Source organism: Dysidea avara, chromosome 2, assembly GCF_963678975.1.
Source record: "Dysidea avara chromosome 2, odDysAvar1.4, whole genome shotgun sequence".
Classification (NCBI taxonomy): domain Eukaryota; kingdom Metazoa; phylum Porifera; class Demospongiae; order Dictyoceratida; family Dysideidae; genus Dysidea; species Dysidea avara.
This window is the reverse complement of record NC_089273.1, coordinates 25798264-25822057: the sequence shown is the minus strand read 5'-3', so window position 1 is coordinate 25822057 and position 23794 is coordinate 25798264. Positions and strand designations below refer to the sequence as shown.

General features: G+C 36.9%; 1 protein-coding gene across 1 annotated transcript in view; it reads right to left on the bottom strand.

The window, feature by feature from the left end:
* Positions 1–23794, bottom strand: part of LOC136246956 (uncharacterized) — a 46085-nt gene that overhangs the window by 17112 nt on the left and 5179 nt on the right. Inside the window, exons 3-19 of the mRNA XM_066038556.1 lie at positions 21798–22047; positions 20191–21150; positions 18887–19054; positions 15606–16532; positions 15265–15435; positions 14603–14791; positions 14104–14280; positions 13703–13876; positions 13302–13475; positions 11350–11523; positions 10949–11122; positions 8108–8281; positions 6810–7001; positions 5983–6171; positions 2155–2292; positions 1982–2101; positions 1360–1545 (exon numbers count right to left, since the gene is read on the bottom strand). Of these exons, the coding sequence (XP_065894628.1) occupies positions 1360–1545; positions 1982–2101; positions 2155–2292; positions 5983–6171; positions 6810–7001; positions 8108–8281; positions 10949–11122; positions 11350–11523; positions 13302–13475; positions 13703–13876; positions 14104–14280; positions 14603–14791; positions 15265–15435; positions 15606–16532; positions 18887–19054; positions 20191–21150; positions 21798–22047 (4537 nt within the window). The remainder of the gene's footprint in view (positions 1–1359; positions 1546–1981; positions 2102–2154; positions 2293–5982; positions 6172–6809; positions 7002–8107; positions 8282–10948; positions 11123–11349; positions 11524–13301; positions 13476–13702; positions 13877–14103; positions 14281–14602; positions 14792–15264; positions 15436–15605; positions 16533–18886; positions 19055–20190; positions 21151–21797; positions 22048–23794) is intronic.

Below are 23794 nucleotides of genomic sequence, written 5' to 3'. Positions count from 1 at the left end.
ATGCTATCACACTAGGGACTTGTGAGAAGGCTAAACCCTGTGAATACAGGGAGTCTGAAACATGTTACTGAAACGTTGAAGAATGCAGAAATATCCCTGACCCAGTGGTGACTTGATCCCCCACAATATGCAGTCTAGACATGCACCAGAGGAGCCACAACACCTGGGATCTGTGATCTTCTCTGCATTCAACCTCTACTTAATCATTATTCTCACCATCCAGGTGGTTTTATTAAATGCTATCCCTCCAGGGACCTATACACTTTTCTATAATTCATATAATGCCACTGCACATACAGTAAAAACAAATATACAATCCTCACACTTTAGACCACACATATAATTATTTTGCGCATTAATTGAGCTGTTTGGAATTGTGCCACAAAGTTCTGATCCATTACAACATTGTGCAGCAGTTGGAATGTTATACTGTACATAAAACATTATAAAGGCCTCTATCAACCGTACTGTATATTAGGACAGAGGTCTGCGTTTTCCATATAAAAAATATTAACCAGGCACTACCGTACCTTCATAAGACCTTGGCAGTTTTAGTTAGGTATAACCAAGCCCAAAAGTGTCTTTAAAGCAGTAAAAAAAGGCTTCTGATAAGTTCCTACAGAATTTAAAAAATTATTTATTTAATAGACTTTCTGACTTTGACTGCCTACCTGATGCCTCCAGACAAGGGTAATTACCTCAATAAGGCAACTGGCTTGATTTTTTTTTACTGTTAGACATCGTTTCAGCCTTAAAGGTGCCTTTTGGCACACTAGTACAGTGTACATTACTTTTATCCTCCTTTGTGTCACATTTCGTCTCGCTGACAGTGCAAGGTGTTGATTTGTGGTAGCTAGCACAGAGATGAGTTTCCTATGATTGTAACAGAAATTGTCCATATTTTCCATAATGGCTGAACTAATTCCAAAGGTGCTTCTCTTTGTTTGTAAGCTTGTGTAATGGGCTGAACATAGTTAAACAATAGCTACTTCACTTTTTCAGTAAATGATGGTTTTGGGCACATGTTTAGACGAAAACATTAAGTTTTTTGATGTGGTATATGATAATAATTATGCTAAAAAAGTAAACAAACAAACAAACAGGCGGAAGGAAAAATGTAGAACTTTAAGTTCAATTAGGGATCATACATGTAGCCATAGAAAGTAGTGAAGGGAGGGAGGTTGCCTACTAGTGAACATTTAATCCCTGGTTCAGTCTACACCCATGACTGAAGTAAGGATTAACTATCCACTATTACATCAGCGTCCCTTGCTTCCCTACTTTTTATGGCTATGATTCCTAATCGAACTTAAAATTCCTCTACTTGTAGAAATACACACTACACACACATATACATACGTGCAGTGCATGTCGTATCATCACCGGTCCATGTCCCAAGATCGTCACACATTCTAGAGTCACTACCATCCATAATGAAGCCAGGATTACAAGTCAAGGTGCAATTGTCTCCAGCATTAGGACCTCCATTTTCACCAAGCTCACAATTAACTGTCCCATTTCCAAGAATGAGTGGACAGCATATTACTGCATAAAGAGCAAACATATATTAAAACATTATATGGAACAAAAGTGCTTGGCAAAACTCTGATTTATAGAATACACATGTGACCATGTATGAGGATAGTTTATATTTAATTTCAAGTTGTTAATAGGCTGCATCACAAATAGCCATCAGATTTTTTTAAGTTCTAGTCACTATAGAGCACATTGGTCTCCCTTGTGAATATTTTGTAACCATTATGGTGTTAACGAACAACAATAATAACACAACATGTTTCCACAATTAGCTTGAAGTGCACTGTGTTATGTGTCAACCAATCCGTCATTCATTATAACTAATATCTGACAATTAGTCTATGTATTATGTAACTAGCATTATACTTGATGTTTCTGGCACTTGTTATGCTCAAAATTATTGATGTACCTACAGTAATATATCACACCAACTCCATGAACATACCAACGGCTAAGTTTTGTGTTGGACGATCATTGATTTGACCAGGACACTGAGCTCGCAACCTAACAATATTTTCTCCATCTCTCACACCATCATCTTCTGTATAGGTGAGAGGGCTGGTGCCTACAGAAGGCAATACACTGTGTATGGAATGTCATAATATTAATCACACTTACAAATCTTGAAGTCCTTTTTGTGTATTCTGCAGTCAAAAAATACTTCTGGGTCTGTACTATCAGAAGTGAATGTGACTGTTATGTTCTTATCCATCGAAGTGATAGATCCATCAACAACTGAATTTACTTCACAACCATCTGAAATTCAAACAGTTTTTAATATCACATACAATATGTGGTACTACAGTAAAACTTTGAAAGATCTATAAAATGAGTCACAGAGTACTTTCAAATTTCAAAGTCTGACTGACCGTAACTTCATATTGAAATTACACCAAACATACTGGAATAAAGGATATATTATGTGACCAAGTTTTAATATTCACAAGTAAGTTATGGGTTGCCAAGTCCAAGCATTTTGATGTTCAAAATTTGTCAGCAACTAGGGGCTGCACCCTTAGACCACTGCATCTGGACCGCCTTGGTTATACCTCAGTTCAATTAAATGTTCTGATCAGCAAATTGTGATTGGATCTGCAAAAGTGGTCTAATAGCCTTTCCAATTATGCATGTACCTACACATTTTAAATTAACAACTTAAGATTTAGCTGCTAAGCTATTTTTAACTATCAAGTTAATCATCAATCTTTGATACCAATTTTTTAAAGGAAGTGGTTACTGAACTGAAAGATTTTTTTCATGGATAATACAGCTAAACTGATAGTCATTAATCTACTTAAGTATCACGCATATTAGTTGTATGCTAGGGTTTGTATGCCTCGAGTATTTGACTTTAGGGCACATGTCAAGTAGTTGCCCCAAGTATTCAATTTACATGACAAATGTGACCGGATCTGCTAAAACAGGACATAATCGCATTGTTTCGAATTCTTGTTTATTAAATATTTATAATCTATGTATACAAGTGTACCCACTGGCAAATTTTCAGCTTCATATGCCAATAACTCTGGGAGTCACAGCCCTACAAAGTCACAACAACAGAAAAATCGATTTGTACAGCAAGCATAGGGAAAATAAATTACAGGTGCTTACAAAAACGGTTGTAACTTACCAATGGATTGAGGTACGGAGCTAAACTGTTCACCATCGTGTTTGCCATGAACAGGGGAATGAATTACTGGGTAAGTTTTTTCTTTACTCACCCTTTTTCACTGCATACAAAGGCAAAATTCGTGTAGGAAACTAACAGAAGTTCTGGAAAAATCAAATCGCTTAAGTGATGCACAGTTTGGTTTTCGTTCCCATCGTTCAACAGTATCATTACTCTTGTCTGCTGTACATGATTGGAGTCTATGTTTGGAACTACGTAGTAGTGTACATTGTGTCTTGCTAAGGCCTTTGACTCCGTGGCCCATGAGCATCTTCTTCTTAAACTACAGTTATTGGGTATTGATGGTAAGCTACTGCAATGGATACGCTCCTTTTTAACACACAGATGGCAACGTGTTGTTGTGAATGGTGCTTATTAGGATTGGTTAAGTGTTAAATCAGGAGTTCCTCAAGGGTCTGTTTTAGGCCCCTTGTTGTTTTTACTATATATTGACGATTTGCACAGTGTTGTCAAGCACTCCAAATTGAAACTCTAAGCAGATGATGTCACCTTGTACAAGGAAATTAAGTGTGAATCTGACTGTAAATTGTTACAACAGGACCTTGATTGCATTTGTGATTGGGCAGATAAGTGGCAACTTCGATTGAATGCATCCAAGTGTGACGCTTTTCTTATTTCAAATAAATGTAAGAAAATATCTTATGATTATTTCATAAACCGCTCTCTTCTATCCTGGAAATCCTCTGTGAAATATTTGGGAGTTTTCTTTCAATCGAATTTGTCATGGTCACACCACTGCAAGTATGTTGCAGCCAAAGCCAGCAAGTCCTTGAATTTTCTTCGTCACACTTTATGGGGTGCTACAACTGAGGCCAAATCCATGGTCTATAAGTCTTTAGTGCGACCTTCACTAGAGTACGCTTGCACTGTATGGAATCCTCACACTGTTTCTGATAAGTCCACAGTGGAATCTGTCCAACAACGTGCTGCACGTTGGGCCTGTGGAAGTCGTTGGTCACCATTACATAAGTGTTGGAATAAATCTTCTAATGCTTGTTTACAAGAGTTACACTGGCCAACACTGTCATCTCGAAGGAATTATTTGAGCGTGGCTATGCTTTATGACATCCTAAAAGGTAGGTACGATTCTTTGAAGCTATCACATTACTGTAATTTCAATACATCTTGTACCCGAGCGCATCCTCTCACCCTTGTTCCGCTACAGTCTTCTATCAATTCTTATAGACATTCTTTCTTTGTGAACACTGTTTTCTTATGGAACACTCTATCGTGTGATGTATTTGATCTCAGCTCATCTAAGTTTCGCCAAGCTGTGTATAATCTGTTTTGTTGTAATTAATTTATAAGTGTATGTGTCCTTTCTTGTTTTTTTTTGTAGCTGTGTTTTCTCTGTATTTGTCCCCTCCGTTTTTGGTTTTGTATCTTCTAGGGAAACACCCTCGTACAGGCTCTGCCTTTTGGTGTCACCCTGTCTTTTTTGACAAATCAGATAAATAATAAATAATAATAATAAGAAAAATTGATTGCATATGATCGCTTCGACATGATGTAAATAAACGCTCATAACTTCCGTGTCCTTGAGTCTACTGCAACGAAACAAAGATTTTCCAATGCCTCTTGGGCAGGCGAATACGATGATATCCAGGTTTTTATTGTTACTCCCTTCCTTCACTAAATATAGGGGTTAAAAAAATTTACGGAATTTTTCAATGATACGCAAGCATTTCACCCAATGTATTCAATGCTTTATACTGTAAATATAAGCTTGTGCGATTATGTCCCTTTTTCGCAGATCCGGTCACAAATAGTATTAGTGTTAGTCGGGTTCAGCTTTGGTTTTTTTTTCACCTTTAGGTTATGTTCTTCTTACTTATAGTCAGATAGAAAAGTAAGGGAGTTGGGGAGCTAACAGCACAGCTGATAGCCACTACACAGAACCATCACACTGATGGCAAACCCTGGATGCTGCACTTTTTTGTTTTTTTTTGTCTAAGTTTTACTGTTCAGCTTTGGTTTCTTCTTCACCTTTAGGTTATTTTCTTCTTAATATGGTACAGCCTACTTCTGTAGTCACATTTATAGGATTTAAAAAGTAAAGGAGTTGGGGAGCCGACAGTGGTAGCACAGCTGGTAGCTACTATACAGACACTACACTTCATTGATTTGTTTTAGTATCCAATTTTACTGTTGGTTCAATAGCTGGTACATTATTGAACTGACTTTCAGTTCAGTAACCACTACCTTTTAAAAATACTATTCTGTTATGAATGTTCTGTTAGAGTAGTTTGACTGCTCTATTAGAATAATCTGACTGCTATATTAGAGTTTTATCAAATACCCTTAATTGTTCTAAATACGAGAATCTTATTACACTGTAGCTACACTGTATATCAGTGCTGCAAACCCATAGTCTTATTTTCCTGTTCCAAGCTCATGCACAAGTTAAATTTTAGAGGGAGTTGCTGGAATTCAGGAATACCACCTAAATATGTGTAGAATTATGCTATTGTATGCTTGTCCATAGTGTGTTTTAAACACCTGCACCATTCTGAACTAAAAATTTGTATACTTATTTTGAAAAGAACCTCAAACAAAAATTAAATACTGGTCGAAGCCCTGAAAGGTACAACTTTCTATTAATTCTTTACTTTTCTATATCACAAAGCAAAATAACACATACGTACATACATTGGTACATTTGACAATACTTTTAGGATTGCGTATGCAGACTATAACTTCTTATAGTTGACAGTAAAAGCTGTATAATAAATTGTGCTTGTTATACTTATACTTACCAAGCACACATTCAGCTGATAAAGCTGGTGCCCAGTTGCCATTATCTTTACAGGTAGTTGTGGTAGTGTCTCCAATATTGTACCCTTCATCACATGAGAAACTACAGGTGTCTCCAGGAGTGGGTTTTCCATCATCACCCAGTGAACAATTGATTGAACCAAATTGAGGAGCCTTTAATACTTTACATCCTGTGGAAACAGATAACATACAACACATCAATGATACAATGAAGATTTGTATTATATCATATCCCTGATTATGATGCTTGTATGACAATCAGATATGGTTATGCCATTACATAATAGTAGGTATTATACGATAGCTGTATACGTACGTAATCATTTTGGTAAAAACCAGCTTTAAATATCATCAGTGTTATTCCTTTCCTACATTTCTCACCTCTGCACTCTTTGTGAACCTTCACATGTGATGAAAGGTAAAACTAGAGATTTGGGACATGGTGGGTTTTAATTTAAGTTTGAGTGATATTGAAAACAAAGGAGGTGCTGTAATTTGATTGGCTTGATTCACATTACACAATTCATACTGGGATTCTATTGGTGAGGAAGAAGCACTATATCAATTTTCTTAGTGCATGGACAGTGCAGAAATATGAATTAATCATCATTATTTTTTACCAAATGTCATATGCAAGTGTAATTTGCCTAAATTTTATCAAACCGAGAAGAAGATAAGTCTATACTGGCAGCATTGGTAAAATTAAACACGGTACACCACATGTATATTACGTAGTATGTATATGACATGTTTGTTTTTATATGCATATGAAGGATAGTGAGAGCACAATGAAGACTATAGTACGTACGTATTAGTTTACAAGTAGTGTCGTCACTCCAACTACCATCATCACCACATGTTACAGTCATGTCTCCATCCAACATGTAACCATCATCACAAGTGTAGGTACATGTGTCACCAGGATTAGGTACTCCATCAACTCCAAGTGAGCAGTCAATCATTCCACCATCAGGATCACTGAGTGGTGGGCATGCAGTGCCTTGTAGTAGAAATACATGTAATAAAATCTGTGATACAATTTCTATTATACTGAACAGTTAATTCACATAATTACACTGCTAATTTGTGAGCTACTTAATGGAACACATTTTAAGGATATTATTAGTTCACCAACATAAAAATTACGCTCCTAAAATGGTCATCTTCAAGCCAAAATTTCTTGGCCATAATTAATTATGCAGATGCAGACAGTTGGACCAGTGTATACAGGGTACATGGTGCAAATATGGTCATTAGCCAACCCAACTATCATAGGATCAGAACATTGTTCAATTTTTAAAAGTTTACAGGAGCTACTAGTGGTGGATCAGCTGCAGATACTTTATTTGGAGAAACTACGTTTTTAGCCAGCAATTTCACAATCATTCTTCCTTACAAGGAAATGCAAATGTCACACTCATTTCTCCGTATGCCCTGTACAGATTGGATGACTTAAAAAGGGAATTCAGTTTTTTCTGATCAAAGTATATATGTGACCCGGTCTGCGAAAAGGGCTCTTATAGCCTTTCCAATTATCCATGTTTGGCTAATCATAACTCCTAATCTACTAAAGCTATCACCATGTAATTACACTCACAGCTACTGCCAGGTTAGGGTTGTTGAGTGACCAAATTGTAGGCTTGTACCATATTCACCAGTCAAGTTATGGGTTACCATATGTGACCCGGTCTGCGAAAAGGGCTCTTATAGCCTTTCCAATTATCCATGTTTGGCTAATCATAACTCCTAATCTACTAAAGCTATCACCATGTAATTACACCTACAGCTACTGCCAGGTTAGGGTTGTTGAGTGACCAAATTGTAGGGTTGTAACATATTCACCAGTCAGGTTATGGGTTACCATATATATGCAATTGGAAAGGCTATAAGAGCCCTTTTCGCAGACCGGGTCACATATATATGCAATTTGAAAGGCTATAAGAGCCCTTTTCGCAGACCGGGTCACATATAGCCTTTTGTATAAAGCTGGCCACTAAAACATGTCCCACAGTTAGTTGTAGTGTGTTCAGAATTTTTTTTTGTGAAGCTTAAATGACCATCAAAACTGGTAAAATAATATGCCTCCCTCCATGCTTCACACTGTACCTTGTGCACACACAGCATCAGTTCCACTCCAAGTACCATCACCCTGACAGGTCCTAGTTTCACTACCACCCAATTCATAACCATCATCACATGAGATGGTACAAGTGTCTCCAGTATCATTCCCGGTACAAGAAATCATTCCATTATCAGGAGCAGTGAGTGGTGGACATTGTACTACAGAAGTGAAAAGATGAAAGCACAACTTGATGATACCTACTGTTCACAAAGTATAATATTAGCTAGATACTGTTTGATCCAAAGTTGCAAATACTCCATTCAGTGGAGAGCATATTATTATGAATATCAGTACAGTACAAAACCACTCCAAATCAGGCAAAATCAAACTAACATCACCTGTGGACAGCTACACTATCATGCTACTAATTCAGTAACTACATTATATATGCATATACACACACAAAATACCTGATAAATGTTTTCTATTTTGTGCGTTAGGATAATTGATTAACTGAAGTGTGAGAAGTTAGTGTAGCCTAAGCATCTATTAAATTTTATTGGATGAGCTCAGTTACCGGAAATGCATGCTTCAATTATCAGACGGGTGTTATACTAATAAAACCGGTAAATTTTCGTGGTACAAAGAAGTGGCATGGTACACAAAGAGTGTTATGTTTGTTAAAGGTTGTAATTGTACTGATAAAGTACTGGACAAAGGTTAACACCTCACGTTACTTCTCTACTGTAGGTTTGGGGCTACTTTTAGAAGTGCGTTCATCCTGCAACATCAATGGCGTATTCTTTTTGTCACTTTGAAAGCCCATGACAGTCTATTGTTAATTTCTACTTCAGTGTTAGTCACCAAACAATAAAGGAAACAAGATCAAGGCCAGCAGTCACTGAAACTTCCACAGAAAAATGCTGTACGGCTAGTGTCGAGCTTGGGAGTTAAACTGGCATAACCTAAGCGGATGACGTGGTGGCTGCAATGAAGCTAAAGATCGGTGAGAACGTAGTTCAAAACAGTGTACTACTATCTAACCAACTGCTGAGAAGCATACGGAACCTAATCATCACTACTGGAGTTCTCAAGTATGCCACCATGGTTTCCCTACAAAGCTTCTAGCTAGAAACCGCCAAGAGATCAAGAACAGAACCGAAGGATTAACAGTTGGTTGGGAGCTGGTTGCTGTACTGTTAAGTACTGTAGAGCCCTTAAATGACTATTGTGTGTCTAATTATCAAACAATGTATGTATGCATTTTTACAAAACAAATTGTGGCTCATACATTACTGGCCTGAAATTATATTTTAAAATCTATAGGGTTGATTTCTGTTTCAAGTGTGGGGTGCAAAAGTGGCATCATTATCAATGTGAGAATCAGTAGTACTTGCAAAGTGTGTCTTTCATAACACGGTTTGAAATCCATGGTGAATCCTAGTGGTATAGTACACGTTAACAAGTTATTTTTAATGACATCGATATAGAAACAAGCAGTGTCATTGATGATTCTATTCTTGATGTTGTCTTGACTAGCAAAGAAGCAGCATGTGAGGGGTTATATGCTATTGTTCCAATGCGTACTTTACTAGTAGATGTAGTACATTGACTGGAATTTAGGCTGTTTATTGATTGGTTAAGTCCATTAAGTATATGTTAAAGCATAGCCACGAGTGCTATATGAAAAATAAAGAACGAGGCGCATGGCCGAGATGCTAATAAAGCACGAGGCGAAGCAGAGTGCTTTATTAGCATTGAAGCTAAGCGCCGAGTGCTTTATTTTTCACATAGCACGAGCAAGGCTATGCTTTAAATGATTTATGGAACTTTCTAGTCATGTAGCTTCACCATACACTAGGACTTGTAATTAACACGCATTGCACGAACTATTAGCAGCCTGAATGCATACAAATTAGTTTAACAAGTAACCCATACGTAGTTCACCATAGTTTGGCATTGTAGACGTTTATCGCGTATTTTGGCAGGTTTTGCTCGCAATCCACAGTTGATTTTTTGTGAGTCACATGATGAAACATTTCCGTGATATCTCCAGGACTTGTCCATTTACATTAACAAACGTAACAGCAATGTTACCTTCTCCCACCCATCATCGAAGCACTTAGGTATGTCTATAAAAGCAATTCAGTGGTAGAACTCGTATTGCCTGGGGTGCTTGATCACTCAGCGCGGCAAGGTTATCAGCCTTCACCAGCTTGGGCGATTAGTCATACCTGGCGTGAGCCCTATAGGCTATTAGCCTGCACTAGAGCACATGGGAAACTGTGCTTTATTGCCCACAAAGAGTGCTTCATTGCACCACAAAGAGTGCTTTATTCAGTGAATAAAGCACTCTTTGTGGTCGATGAAGCACTGTTGGCTGGCTGAGAGTGCACTTTTTCCTTTGATCTTGCCCATGCAAAGTTCTATAATAGCATAGAATAGCAAGGATAACAAACGCTTTCTGTCTAAGTGGTTTTCATGGCCAAATTCAAGTAGTACATACTTATCACATGAGTATTAGTGCATGGGAAACTGCAGGTTGGCCATGTAAATTTTGATCATGAATAAAAATAACAACATTGGAAAGGTGTTACTGGGGCATAACGACATGGGAGCTTTGAGCATGGGTGTGCTGTATTAATGAGAAATAGAGGTAGTATATCATATATACATCAATTCTAGGAGGCTCTGTTTCTCATTAATGCATTCCCTGAACTGTAATGACATCTGATCTTGGACACCTTCTGTTCCCTTTGAAGTGTAAAAGTGGTATATACATTGAAATATAAACACGGTAATCTTGATGTGGAATTGAAATAGAAGTAACACGTGTAATTATACAGATATAATAAACTTAAGACATAACCGGGGTCATTTTATACCTGCTGAACAAGTAGCATCAGTTCCACTCCAAGTACCATCACCCTGACAGGTTCTAGTTTCACTACCACCCAATTCATAGCCATCATCACATGAGATGGTACAAGTGTCTCCAACCTCATTACCAGTACAAGAAATCATTCCATTATCAGGAGCAGTGAGTGTGGGACATTGAACTAGTGAAAGATAAAACCACAACTTTATTCATACAGTACCAACAATCACAAAGTAAATAGATTATAATTAGGAAATACACAAGTAAATATGAGAGATTAGTGTATAACCGATGTTTTATATTGGAGAAAATCAATGAAAGTTAATCTTGATATGGCATAGAGACAGACGTATGTGGATATAATGAACTTAAGAATTATAAATATTTTATCCAGGGTTATTTGTATACCTGCTGAACAAGTAGCATCAGTTCCACTCCAAGTACCATCACCCTGACAGGTCCTAGTTTCATTACCACCCAATTCATAACCATCATCACATGAGATGGTACAAGTGTCTCCAACCTCATTACCAGTACAAGAAATCATTCCATTATCAGGAGCAGTGAGTGTGGGACATTGTACTAGTGAAAGATAAAAACACAACTTTATTCACACAGTATCTACTAACAGTGGTGATTCTAGACCTGACCTACAGCGGGGGCCAAGTAGGGAACAGCATAACTATTGTTGTTTGGCTATAGTATGAAGTAGAATTTTCAGGGGGGTCTGGGGGTGCCGGATTTTTGCAATTTAAAGGCTTGAAAACAGCCTAAAATTTGTTCTAAAAACATGAAAAATGCTAAAAATAACAATGCCAATCTATACAGCAACTTTTCCCCAAGACTTTTTAAAAGTTATTTTTTAACAGGGGGGGGGGGGGGCAAGGCCCCCCCTGGCCCCCCCTTAGAATCGCCTATGTCTACTAATCACAAAGAAAGCTGATTAAAAATTGTAATTCTATAGAGTAGGTATGTCACGCTGCTCTATCAATTTACTTGTCTTCAGTGTATACATATGGGAAGTGGATACTGTGAAAGACCTCATGCAGGCATAAATAATGTGTATACATTTTATCCATAATTAAATATAAAACATCTGACAAATTTATCAACACCTTTTCTGCTTCGTACATTTGGATAACAAAAAAAATGTGTATTTGAAATCTTTAATGTGAAATTATAATGTCAGCTTGAGTAGCTACGTATGAGAATTTAGTACAGTTACATACAACCCATTAGATTTGACATTGGAGAAAATCAATGAATTTAAACATACAGATGGGATTCTTGATGGACTTTTGTAGCATACTGATAGAGGTACTGTAGCACATGTATCTACGATGGATACAATAAAGTAAAAACTTATAAATATAGTATCCAGGGTTATTTTTACAAATACAAGTAAACATTAAGAATTTTATAACTTCGATTAAGGATCATAGAAACAAGTAGTGAAACAAAATAGGTTGCCTATACACCTGCAGATATACTAGTGTACATTTAATCCCTAATTCAATCTTATACGTACCTGTTTGTTACTTTTTTGTAACATTATTATGACTGGTTAACCCACGCATACCACATCAAAAGAAAGGATGGTGCCAGAGGTAATGTTTTCAACTGAATACCCGCCCCAAATATCAATTACTGACTTGAAAATGAAGTAGCTGTTATGCTTTGCTTTCAGCTATGTTCAGCCTGTTACACAGCACTACAAATGAAGAACAGTTATGAGAAACGACTCTGCAGTCAGTCCAGTCATCACAAAAAAATATGGATGATTCATGTGCCCCAACTATCAATTACTGACTCAAATATTAAAGTGCCCATTACACTTTGTTTGCAGTTATGTTCAGCCCATTTCACACAGCGCTACAAGTGAAGAGCAGTAGGAGAAGCACCTCTGCAACCAATCCTGTTATGTGGGAAAATAGAAACGATTCCCATAGGGAAGCAATTGCGATACTGCGAATCGACACCTTTGGCAGTCAGCAAAAATAAATGGGACACAAAAGAGGATGTGTGCATTGTACGTACTGTGATATGCCAAAAGGCACATCTTGAGACAAAGTGATGTCGAACAGTGAAAAAAAATCAAGCTCATAGCTGTAGCAGTTATCTAGTTACGCTAGTCTTAAGGCAGGCAGGGCAGGCAGGCAGTAGAAAATTCCATTGAATAAAAAAATTTTAAAAATTAACAATCTATTGCGGTTGTACCGAAAGCACTTTTGGGCTTGGTTATACCACTGCCATTATGCCAAGATGGTATTGTGAAGCTGGTTATTGGGTGATATTTTTGGCCAGAAAAGCCCAAACCCTCCATTATCCCTACTATACTGTACTATTGTACTGTATGATACCTGTTGAGCATGTAGCATCAGTTCCACTCCAAGTGCCATCACCCTGACAGGTCCTAGTTTCACTACCACCCAATTCATAACCATCATCACATGAGACAGTACAAGTGTCTCCAACCTCATTACCAGTACAAGAAATCATTCCATTATCAGGAGCAGTGAGTGTGGGACATTGAACTAGTGAAAGATAAAACCACAACTTTATTCATACAGTACCAACAATCACAAAGTAAATAGATTATAATTAGGAAATACACAAGTAAATATGAGAGATTAGTGTATAACCGATGTTTTATATTGGAGAAAATCAATGAAAGTTAATCTTGATATGGCATAGAGACAGACGTATGTGGATATAATGAACTTAAGAATTATAAATATTTTATCCAGGGTTATTTGTATACCTGCTGAACAAGTAGCATCAGTTCCACTCCAAGTACCATCACCCTGACAGGTTCTAGTTTCACTACCACCCAATTCATAACCATCATCACATGAGACAGTACAAGTGTCTCCAACCTCATTACCAGTACAAGAAATCATTCCATTATCAGGAGCAGTGAGTGTGGGACATTGAACTAGTGAAAGATAAAACCACAACTTTATTCATACAGTACCAACAATCACAAAGTAAATAGATTATAATTAGGAAATACACAAGTAAATATGAGAGATTAGTGTATAACCGATGTTTTATATTGGAGAAAATCAATGAAAGTTAATCTTGATATGGCATAGAGACAGACGTATGTGGATATAATGAACTTAAGAATTATAAATATTTTATCCAGGGTTATTTGTATACCTGCTGAACAAGTAGCATCAGTTCCACTCCAAGTACCATCACCCTGACAGGTCCTAGTTTCATTACCACCCAATTCATAACCATCATCACATGAGATGGTACAAGTGTCTCCAACCTCATTACCAGTACAAGAAATCATTCCATTATCAGGAGCAGTGAGTGTGGGACATTGTACCACTGAAATACAGTAAGCATACTAAGGTGATAGTCATACATATTTGAATTACTATAATACACATTAGTATAATGTCAAATACAGTATCATGTTAAAGTATCGCTCAACTTCAACATTGTCTCTCCAGAGGTAGAGATTTAAAAACTTGCAATTTGGTACCTGTTTCACTCACAAGTATTCATCCTGTTTTGTATGGGATGAATACTCATGCGTGAAACAGGTGCCACAGTGAGGTTTTTAAATTGCTCACACTCTCGCAAGATGACATTGCATTTAAACGGTACCGTATGTAGATTAATTTGATCAGCTACCTGTAATTCTCACCTAGATCACAAGTAGGATCACTACCAGTCCATGTTCCATCACTCTGACATTCCCTCATCATATCACCAGACAACTCATAACCATCATCACACTGGTAAGTACAAGTGTCTCCTTCAGTTGGTACTCCATCATCTCCCAGTGAACAGTCCACCATTCCATTATCAGGATCAGTAAGTACTGGACACTGACCTAGGTTGGGTTGATTAGTATTTCAAAGCAATGTTTTGACAGTATACACATTGTGAAGACTTTTGAACATATGGACAAACCTGATGAATGGCCATTGATAGCTACTATTAGTGTAGGAGATTTATTGCTTCAACTCTATTTATTATACTATGTTCTAGTATACAGTATGTAAATCTTTTAAAGGTACAAAATTATTTCTGTCTCAAGAAAACGCTTAACAGTAAAATTTTTATTAGTCAGCTTTAGATATTTTACAGGCAAATGTGAGACTGACAGTGTTTGGTTCATTTTATCCATATAGCTTTTTAAATACAATTTCAACACTTGAATTTTGCATTTAATATTTTCAGCTGAAAATGGGCAGTTGGTGAACTTTTGCTCCAACAAAACACTTTAAACCCTTTGTGAAGATTTGTTGGTGCAAAAATTTCATGATTTACAGTTGAATTCATCTTCAATTACAAATTACTCACCTGGACAAGGCATAAAGTCACCACATTCCCTGTCTTGGTTGACAATTTGTCCATCAGGACAAAAGCATCCCTCAGCACATCCACTATGACAAGTTGCATCAGTACTATCACATGACTGAGGACACAATGAACCACATTGCTGGAATGTCATGTCAGCTGGACATCCATCAGCTAAAAATCAAGACACACAATTGATGCATGTGATACAGTACAAGCTAATTCCATTTTGTGTTTCATACATTTGCATACATTTTAGTGCCAAAACCATAATAAGTATTATTCTACAATGCCTTCACAGGTACTGTATTAGCTGCTACTGTTACAGCAAAACTTAAACTTACAACATCCATAATAAGATCTCCAGTCATCAAGTTGCACTCCAGCATAAGAACAAGCTGATGCATACGTAGACAGGCTTGAACAGAAACATACATTTTTGTCATCATCAACACAGTTACAGAAATCAAGCACACAGTAATCTTCAAATGATTGGGGATCAACTGCTGCATGGCATGGTTGAAAAAATTCACCATTCAGAAAACTACATCTCTTGGTGGCCTCTTCCCTTATGTGTCCTACACAAATTGGTGCTTCTTCGAGTTTGCTGCAAGTGGTTGTGTCCCCTGTAGTCCAGCTACTAGCAAACTCATCTGCTGTGGCAAGTGGATTACCACCTTGATCCATGAAGTCATCTGTTGGATCACCATTGTAGTTACCACATAGTCCACACAGTTTGTCTTGCCACATGGTAGAGGTAGAAATGGCAACACGATTTATGCCATCATAAAATATGGTAATCTGTTGCTCAAGAAGTACAACTTGTGGATGTCCACCAACTCTCAGTACTTGCACTTTATCTGACTGATAAATGACACCGACACTAACATCAGACTCTAGAACACCATTGACTGTAATTGTTCCACCACCACCCCTTCCCAATACTGCAGTTACTCCATCTCCTGGAACAGAAACTGTCACTTGATCTGCAGATGAGATATAGGCATTTTTAGATGAATATCTAACAGAAATGCTAAACTCGTCACTGTCACATGGGGTAGAAACTACATATTCACAATCTCCTTGAAACTCATAGTAATTGAAATCAAATGTTTGGTAGTAAGGATCTCCTGCAGCTATACAAGTTGTTCCATCAACCAAACAAGTTTGTGTTTCACACTGAAATTCTCGCTTAGTACATACACAACGGCTAGAGCAGTTAGGTTGTATCTCAGTACCTTCTTGAACCTTTGTACCATTCAGGTCACACTCTATAATGAAAATTATAACACTGTTGCCATCAATATGCTAATATTACTACAGTAATGTATGATAATATTACTACAGTAATGTATGATAACATTACTAATTAACAATGCTAATGTTTTATGAGGTGTGATTTTCCCTTTTGGCTACCATGATGTCATTATTCTACCTGTTTTTTCTGTTGAAACTGTTTGCACTACAAGTTTATTTTTTATTTATTAAGGCTTTACAGCACAAGTGCTGAAGATCTGTAGGACACCTGGTCCTACAGTCTGTTTAAAGTTGTTACAGAAAGTGTGTACATACATACATACAGTAAGTTTTGTGTGATTTGGTATTCTATGGATTTTAGTTGTCACAGTGTATGGTACATGCCTAGACTGCAAGTTACAAGAAATGATCCAAGCCATCACTGGTCTAGCATTTTCCTGCATTCAACACTATTTGATGTCAAGATTTGACTCTCTGTAGCTTTGTACTTCTAGTGAGATGCGATACGTCAGACTAATAATAAAAATGAAAGGAAAATTAGGAACTTTGTAATCTAGTACATTATGGTAGTCCTGTATTAGGGATCATGGAGGTTTGCACCTTCTCACAAAAAAATATTGACCAGAAACCAGCTTCACAATATGTACCTTTGACAGGTATAAAACCAAGCCCAAACATGCCATCAGTATGACTTGAAGCGCTTCCAATAGGTTGCTACAAACTTAATTATATTCACTTCTACTTACTCACTGACTGCCTGACTGACTAACTGCATGCCTGAATGATGCAAGCAGTGGTAGCTTAATAACAGCTAAGGCTATACAGGCTACATATTTTCACTGTTTGACACATTTCAGCCTGACGCGTGCCTTTTGGAATACCGCAGTACGTACAATACATACTTCATGGACTTACCTGTGTCCTCTTTTGCATCCCACGTATCTTTGCTGACAGTGCAAGGTGTCGATTCATGGTAGCACTATGCGGTGCCTTCCCTACTGGACTAAGTCTTCCATTGTGACTGGGTTGATTGCAGAGGTCCTTCTCGTAGTGTTTTGTGCTTGTAACACTATGTAATGGCCTGAACATACATACAGTATAGCTGAAAATGCAGTGTAATGACCACTTCACTAGTTCAGTAATAGATTGTTGGGGTACACGTTTAGACAAAAAAACACTTTTTATTTCTTTAAAATTTTCCTTTTACTTGTTGTGAAGAAACTAGTAAGGTCATCACTTTAAATGCAAATTTAATTCCTACTTAGCAGTAAATTTCAGTATATAAACCAGCAGTATATATAGCCAAAACTTAGCAATAAATTTCAGTATATAAACCAGCAGTATATATAGCCAAAGGTAGGGATTAAATATGCTTGTCAAGTGATGATGTCCCTAGTTAGTTGCTTCACTTTTAGTGTAATAGTTACTACTACATTGCAAAATATCCTTCCACTTGTTGTTTCTATCTTTTATAGCCAATTGCTATATAAATTTTGAAAGGGCTTCTATTTTATATGAATGTGCAAGCAATGTACAAATTGGTGCCTCTAAAATTAACTAACAAATTATGTGTGATTCAACCTGATTTCACTGAACAACTTGATTCGGTCTACTCTTCTGTGGGGCATGACGCTTACTCAAGAAGGTGTGTCCCAAAATTATGGAGCTGAATCAGCACACATGTGTTTATCTGAACGAAGTTGATGAAGCACAGAGTGAAGCCATGGGGCAATTTGAACCACAAATCAATTCTTCCAGTGTAGAACAAACCCATGGCCATTGATTGAAGATGAAAGTAACAATGAGATACAAAGATACTATAGCTAGCACTACACCACATGTAATATTAATTTACTCAATCGTTAATGCTAGAGAGTACTCAAATGCTAAATATTCACGATCGTTTCATCCCTAGAATTATAAACTTTCCTATTATTACAGTAGAGTAGCTAAGTTCCTTATGGATGTTGCAATTATGCTACGTACATCACATGCAGTTTTGGGATTTTCTGGTACTTATAAAGTTTCAGAAGTGAAGGAATAATTTAGCTACTATTGCACACAGTTTGAGATCTCTCTAATAGAGTAGTCAAAATCTAGCCATAGAGCAACAGACCACTTTAAGTACTTACACATAAAGCTACAAAGAGCAAGTATGTTATGGAATGAAACAAACATCTAATAAAAATGCTACTTTAAAATGGAACACCAATGGAAATAGTGGTGTAGAATACAGTAATTAAAAAAATTATTGGTAAACTGGGTAGTGACATGATCTTGGGAATAGTGAGTATAACATGTAGGTAATCTTTAGGTCACTGCTCAAAATCACAGTAGTAAAGTACACAGCAAATTGATCCATCATTACCTGTACACACTTCCTCATCCACACATACTCCATCAAGTAGATATTGTGTATAAGGGCAGAAACAACCTGCAGCACAACCGCCATCACATGATTCATCTTTGTTATCACATGTTTGAGGACATATTGGACCACACTCCTGGTATACCATACCCTCTGGACAATCAGCAGCTAATACATAAAACAAACGTAAACTGTTAAGCACATTATATACAAAGTTGCAACACATACAGTAGATGTAACAGCAATAAGTTTATATGCATCACATTTTGTTGCAGAAAATGCTGCATGAAACCTATCCTATAGGATCAGTGTTATACAACAATCAAAAAACAAAGAGTAATAAATAAAACTTATTGTAAGATGTCATAGCTGAATCTCAGGAGCTGTCAAAGAGAGAGGCACAAATATAGCATAGGCTAAGATGCAGGTAAACATCAAGCAGGTAAATATCAAGCAGGTAATGTTCCCTAGCCATACGTAGTGTTAGTAGTATGGTAGTTGAATGATATCTTCGTAATTAAGTTTATGTACAAGTGGCAATGCAATAATGGCCCAAAATTGCTCTGACTGTACTATTAGAGCTATTGACTGCTCTGTTAGAATATCTCTATAACTCTTACTGTACTTTACCTGAGAGGACTGTAAAGAGAATTCATCTACACTCCCTCTAAACCTGCCATACTAAAGCAGTGAAGCTAGCATGAACACAGCTTCTCTATATATGGACTGTATTATATATAGCACACTATGTGAGTAGCACTTTAAGAGCTGTAATTTTAAAATGGATGAGGGATATTTTCCCCAAATGCTTCGTGGCTGTGACACTTCTGTGATATATATAGTTAATATAGTTATCTGGAAGCTTGAGACATCCATGAAAGCCTTTTTGAAGTGAAAGGGTAAACATACAGGATCAGTTCATTAAAACATACAAAATACTAAGTGATCTACTGAGAACCTCTAACAGGACAGTCGTCTTACTAAAAGGTTTCTTCATCAAGTATCCATAAAAAGCAGTGGCACATTTAAAATAGCTTAGCTGATAAAAGTGCAGAGCCTTCAATATACCTCAAGGTGAAAAGTTGTGAAAATTAAAGGTGGTAGCCTAGAGATTGCTGCAATGAAGTTAACATCAGTTTTGGTCAACATTAAAATGGAGTCATTTACATCGTTACCATCTTAGATTTCACAACATTTCACCCTAGCTTTGATGATATCCTATATACACAAGTGTTTGAGTTATTTCTAGATGTTAATGACATACTGTATACCCAATGTACGGACAGATAAACTCTACAACTTACGGCAACCAAAATCATCCCTCCAGCCTGATACTTGTACTCCAGCTGCAGTACAAGCGAGAGCATAATTACTCAAAGAACTACAATAACATTCATCACGTATATCAACAGCACAGCAACAGTAGTCAAATTCACAATCAGCAATGAAATTTGTAGGATCCACAACTGCATTACATGCAGCAAAACTGTCCATTGTCAGTGCACTACATCTCTGTTGTGCCTCTGTTATAGTGTCAGCACTATTATCACAACCAGTAAAACCATCCGCATCTCTTTTCTTAACACATGAACGAGGAACCTCCCAACTGTCACCAAAAACATCTGCTGAAGTAGTCATACTTCCATCTGGTAATGTGAAGTCATCATTTTGATTGCCATTGTAGGTACCACACTGTCCACAAATCATTCCTCTCAATGATGTTGAAACTTGAAAAGTAGAAGTGTACCTTCCATCATAGTGCACCCTAACACCATATGTTTTAATAGTCACATAAGCCTTACCACCAGCACGTACAACCTCAAGCTCTGGTGTAAATAGTACAACCATATCACCTATATTCGGCTGCAATACTCCATTAATTGTTATGGATGGTTGAAAATCAGTAGATGTGCGTGCTAGCAATACTTCACTGGGGTTACCACTAGGAATTACTACCCTCACTTGATCAACACAAGTTACCCCAGGATTACTTCCACATGTACGGTCATTTACAGTAGATACCAGAAAATCATCGCTATCACATAGAGTGGCTACATAATATTCACAATCCCCCATATAGTTATATTTACGACCATCCCAAGTAGTGTAATGTGGATCTCCACTTGCTGTACATTTGGGTCCATCAATTGGACAGGGAACTGTTTCACAATCAAAATTTCCTTCAAAATTACAAGTACATCTTGAATTACAGTTTGGTTGAAATTGTTCTCCAATGTCATACAACACACCACCACTAGAGCACTCTAAATGAATACAGAGATATATTATATAAAGCTTAAAAGTGTAGGCAAAGCAACACCTTATTGTGGAAGGGGGTAGCGGGGTGGGTATACATTACAAAATGGAAGAAGATCATGTAAGGTGTAGAGTTAAAGCTCTACCTTCCACATGACACATTACCAATCAAATGACTAAAACCTGGTACTTTTTTCAAAAATTCAGTAACTTGTCATCTACCATAAATGGGAAACGTTTTGCTGGGAAGAGTTTTGTGGTTAAGGCTTACCGATGTAGTCTCCTTATCTCAGCTGAATTGTATGAGGTTGTGAAAGTGCTATGGGTCTTAAAATCATCTAGAATGAAATTTTTAAAAAGGGAGTACTGTGAATGGGAAAAAAATTGCATTTTCCGTGGTTTCAAAGCAAACTGCAAAAATTATCAATAATTTTACAGTGCACTTATTACTGTATATACGTAGCTATGTTTAAGCTCCACTGCAAAGCTTTCATCACAAATAGTCTACACTGGTGAGCATAGTGCAGGAGTGTGCATACTGTATGTAGTTAACTTTTTGTATAGTTTCACTGAAATATAAAAAAGTTGGTGCAAACTATGTGGTCGATTGAAGAGACCGTCACATACAGTTATGACAGCAAAGTAATGTACTCACGTATTGGCTCTGAAAGGTCTGTAAGACAATAAACATATTTTCCATCTTCTCCAGCATTACTATCTTCATCAACATTGACAATGTCTTGTGATCCTGATGCTGGATGAGTTAGTTTCATGTCAGCACAAGTCATTCCAACTCGTGCAGGTGTGCCATTACTATCTGCCCACTGCATCATTCCATCGGCAAACAAGTATACAGCATAGCTTTCATCTCCATTTGTGGCCAGTATACTTTGAAACGTGTTCGTCTAATAGCATATAGTATATATATATTAATACAACATCAATATCGTGTCCTGTACAAAAACTCCAATAGCAGCTTGTGGTATATTTTTGATATACTACAGCAAACTAGCCAATAGAATTTGTGTATCACTTGTACATTTGATATATGCATGATTGGCTAAAAATTTTTTGATAGTGTTTAGTTGTTTTACCAGTTAGGCATGTCCGACTTGACAACTAGTGGTACCATAGTAACCAATACCTGTTACCTAGCAACAACATAGTTGCCTAGCAACCATTGATAGACAACCACTATTAATTCTAAAAATGATTTTGACACCATAACAACGGTTGCTAAGCAACCACCAAAAGCATGTAACTACGTCAGGTTTAAATTTTGTTGCCTAGCAACAGCTGCTATGGAATGTTGGACCAATTTTCAAGAAGATTGCAGGCTGCAACACATGTGCATACTCCTTGAGCGTGCTAATCACAAGGAATTACTTACCAGTACTAATAATGGTATAAAAACAGTAGAAATTGCTGTTACTGCTTCCAAGCGGGAGACGAGATGTTGTATTAACATAATATACTACAGATATCATGGTATTCGAAATATATACTAAAAGATATACATATTTAGGAAAGGATGCCGTAGTGCGAGGCGAAATACATACACAAATTTACTGTCTTCCTGTAACAAACGTATTTATACAGTGGATGATCTGGAAGGTAAGAAATTAGTGTAAAGTGTGTGTAAATTTTTGGCATATGCAGCTTCAACCATTGGTGAGCTACAACACACTAAATACTTAAAAATCAATGGCTGCGATTAGGGAAAATAGTAATGGAGGAGAGGTAGCCTTGACTTGCAGGGAAATAAAGTTTAATGCCAGATAACTAAAACCACAGAAAAGAATACTTTTAAATAAGACCAGTTTTCCCAGAGACATTCACATATGTATGATGGTGTATGTCATTCAACCAAAAAAATAATTCTACACATAATAGCAAATATTATTGGTAGTTATATGTAGTTCACTGCAGTGACAATGAGACAAATTGTGCATACGTCTTCTTTTCTAAAATACATTTACAAGAACAGTTTGAAGTAGTGGCACATGTAGGGACATAAGTAGTAGGCCTGGACAATATTCAAGTACTGGTGCCTACCAGAGGAGTTTGTAAGATACTTAAACAGAACAGCCAAATAATGTCATAAAACAGTCGCAACATTCATTTGACTTAAAGTAGACATACAGAGCTTCATTCTATGTACTTCAAAGAAAGCTTGCTTTTTTCATTAATTTCATATATGCAAGTGTAAACTTGAATTGCTCACACAGTTATTATATGTAGCTTATAGCCAAAGTTTCTGAGGATCAATACAACTTACTACCCGTAATACTGTAGCTATCTAAAAAATATTATGCATCAGAGAAGGTGGTTGTCTGACTTACACCTTAATGGTACTACAAAAGATTGAGATTCTGGGAATATAGCAAACCAAGAATAAAAAATTCAAATCATTTAGTCAAAGTTTTTGAGTGGAATTACAGTAAAAGTACTTTATCAGTAATACACATATGGGTTCCACAGTAGATTTGTAGCTTTATGAAATACTTTTATCAAGCAACTACTCTCAGACTGTATACCACTGTTGTTAAGCCTCATAATTACTGTTGAATACTAACTTGCATTTTATGTAATCACTGCAGAACAATTATTCAGCTAGCACAGTATACATGGAGCATTAGAAAACAAAGAAAA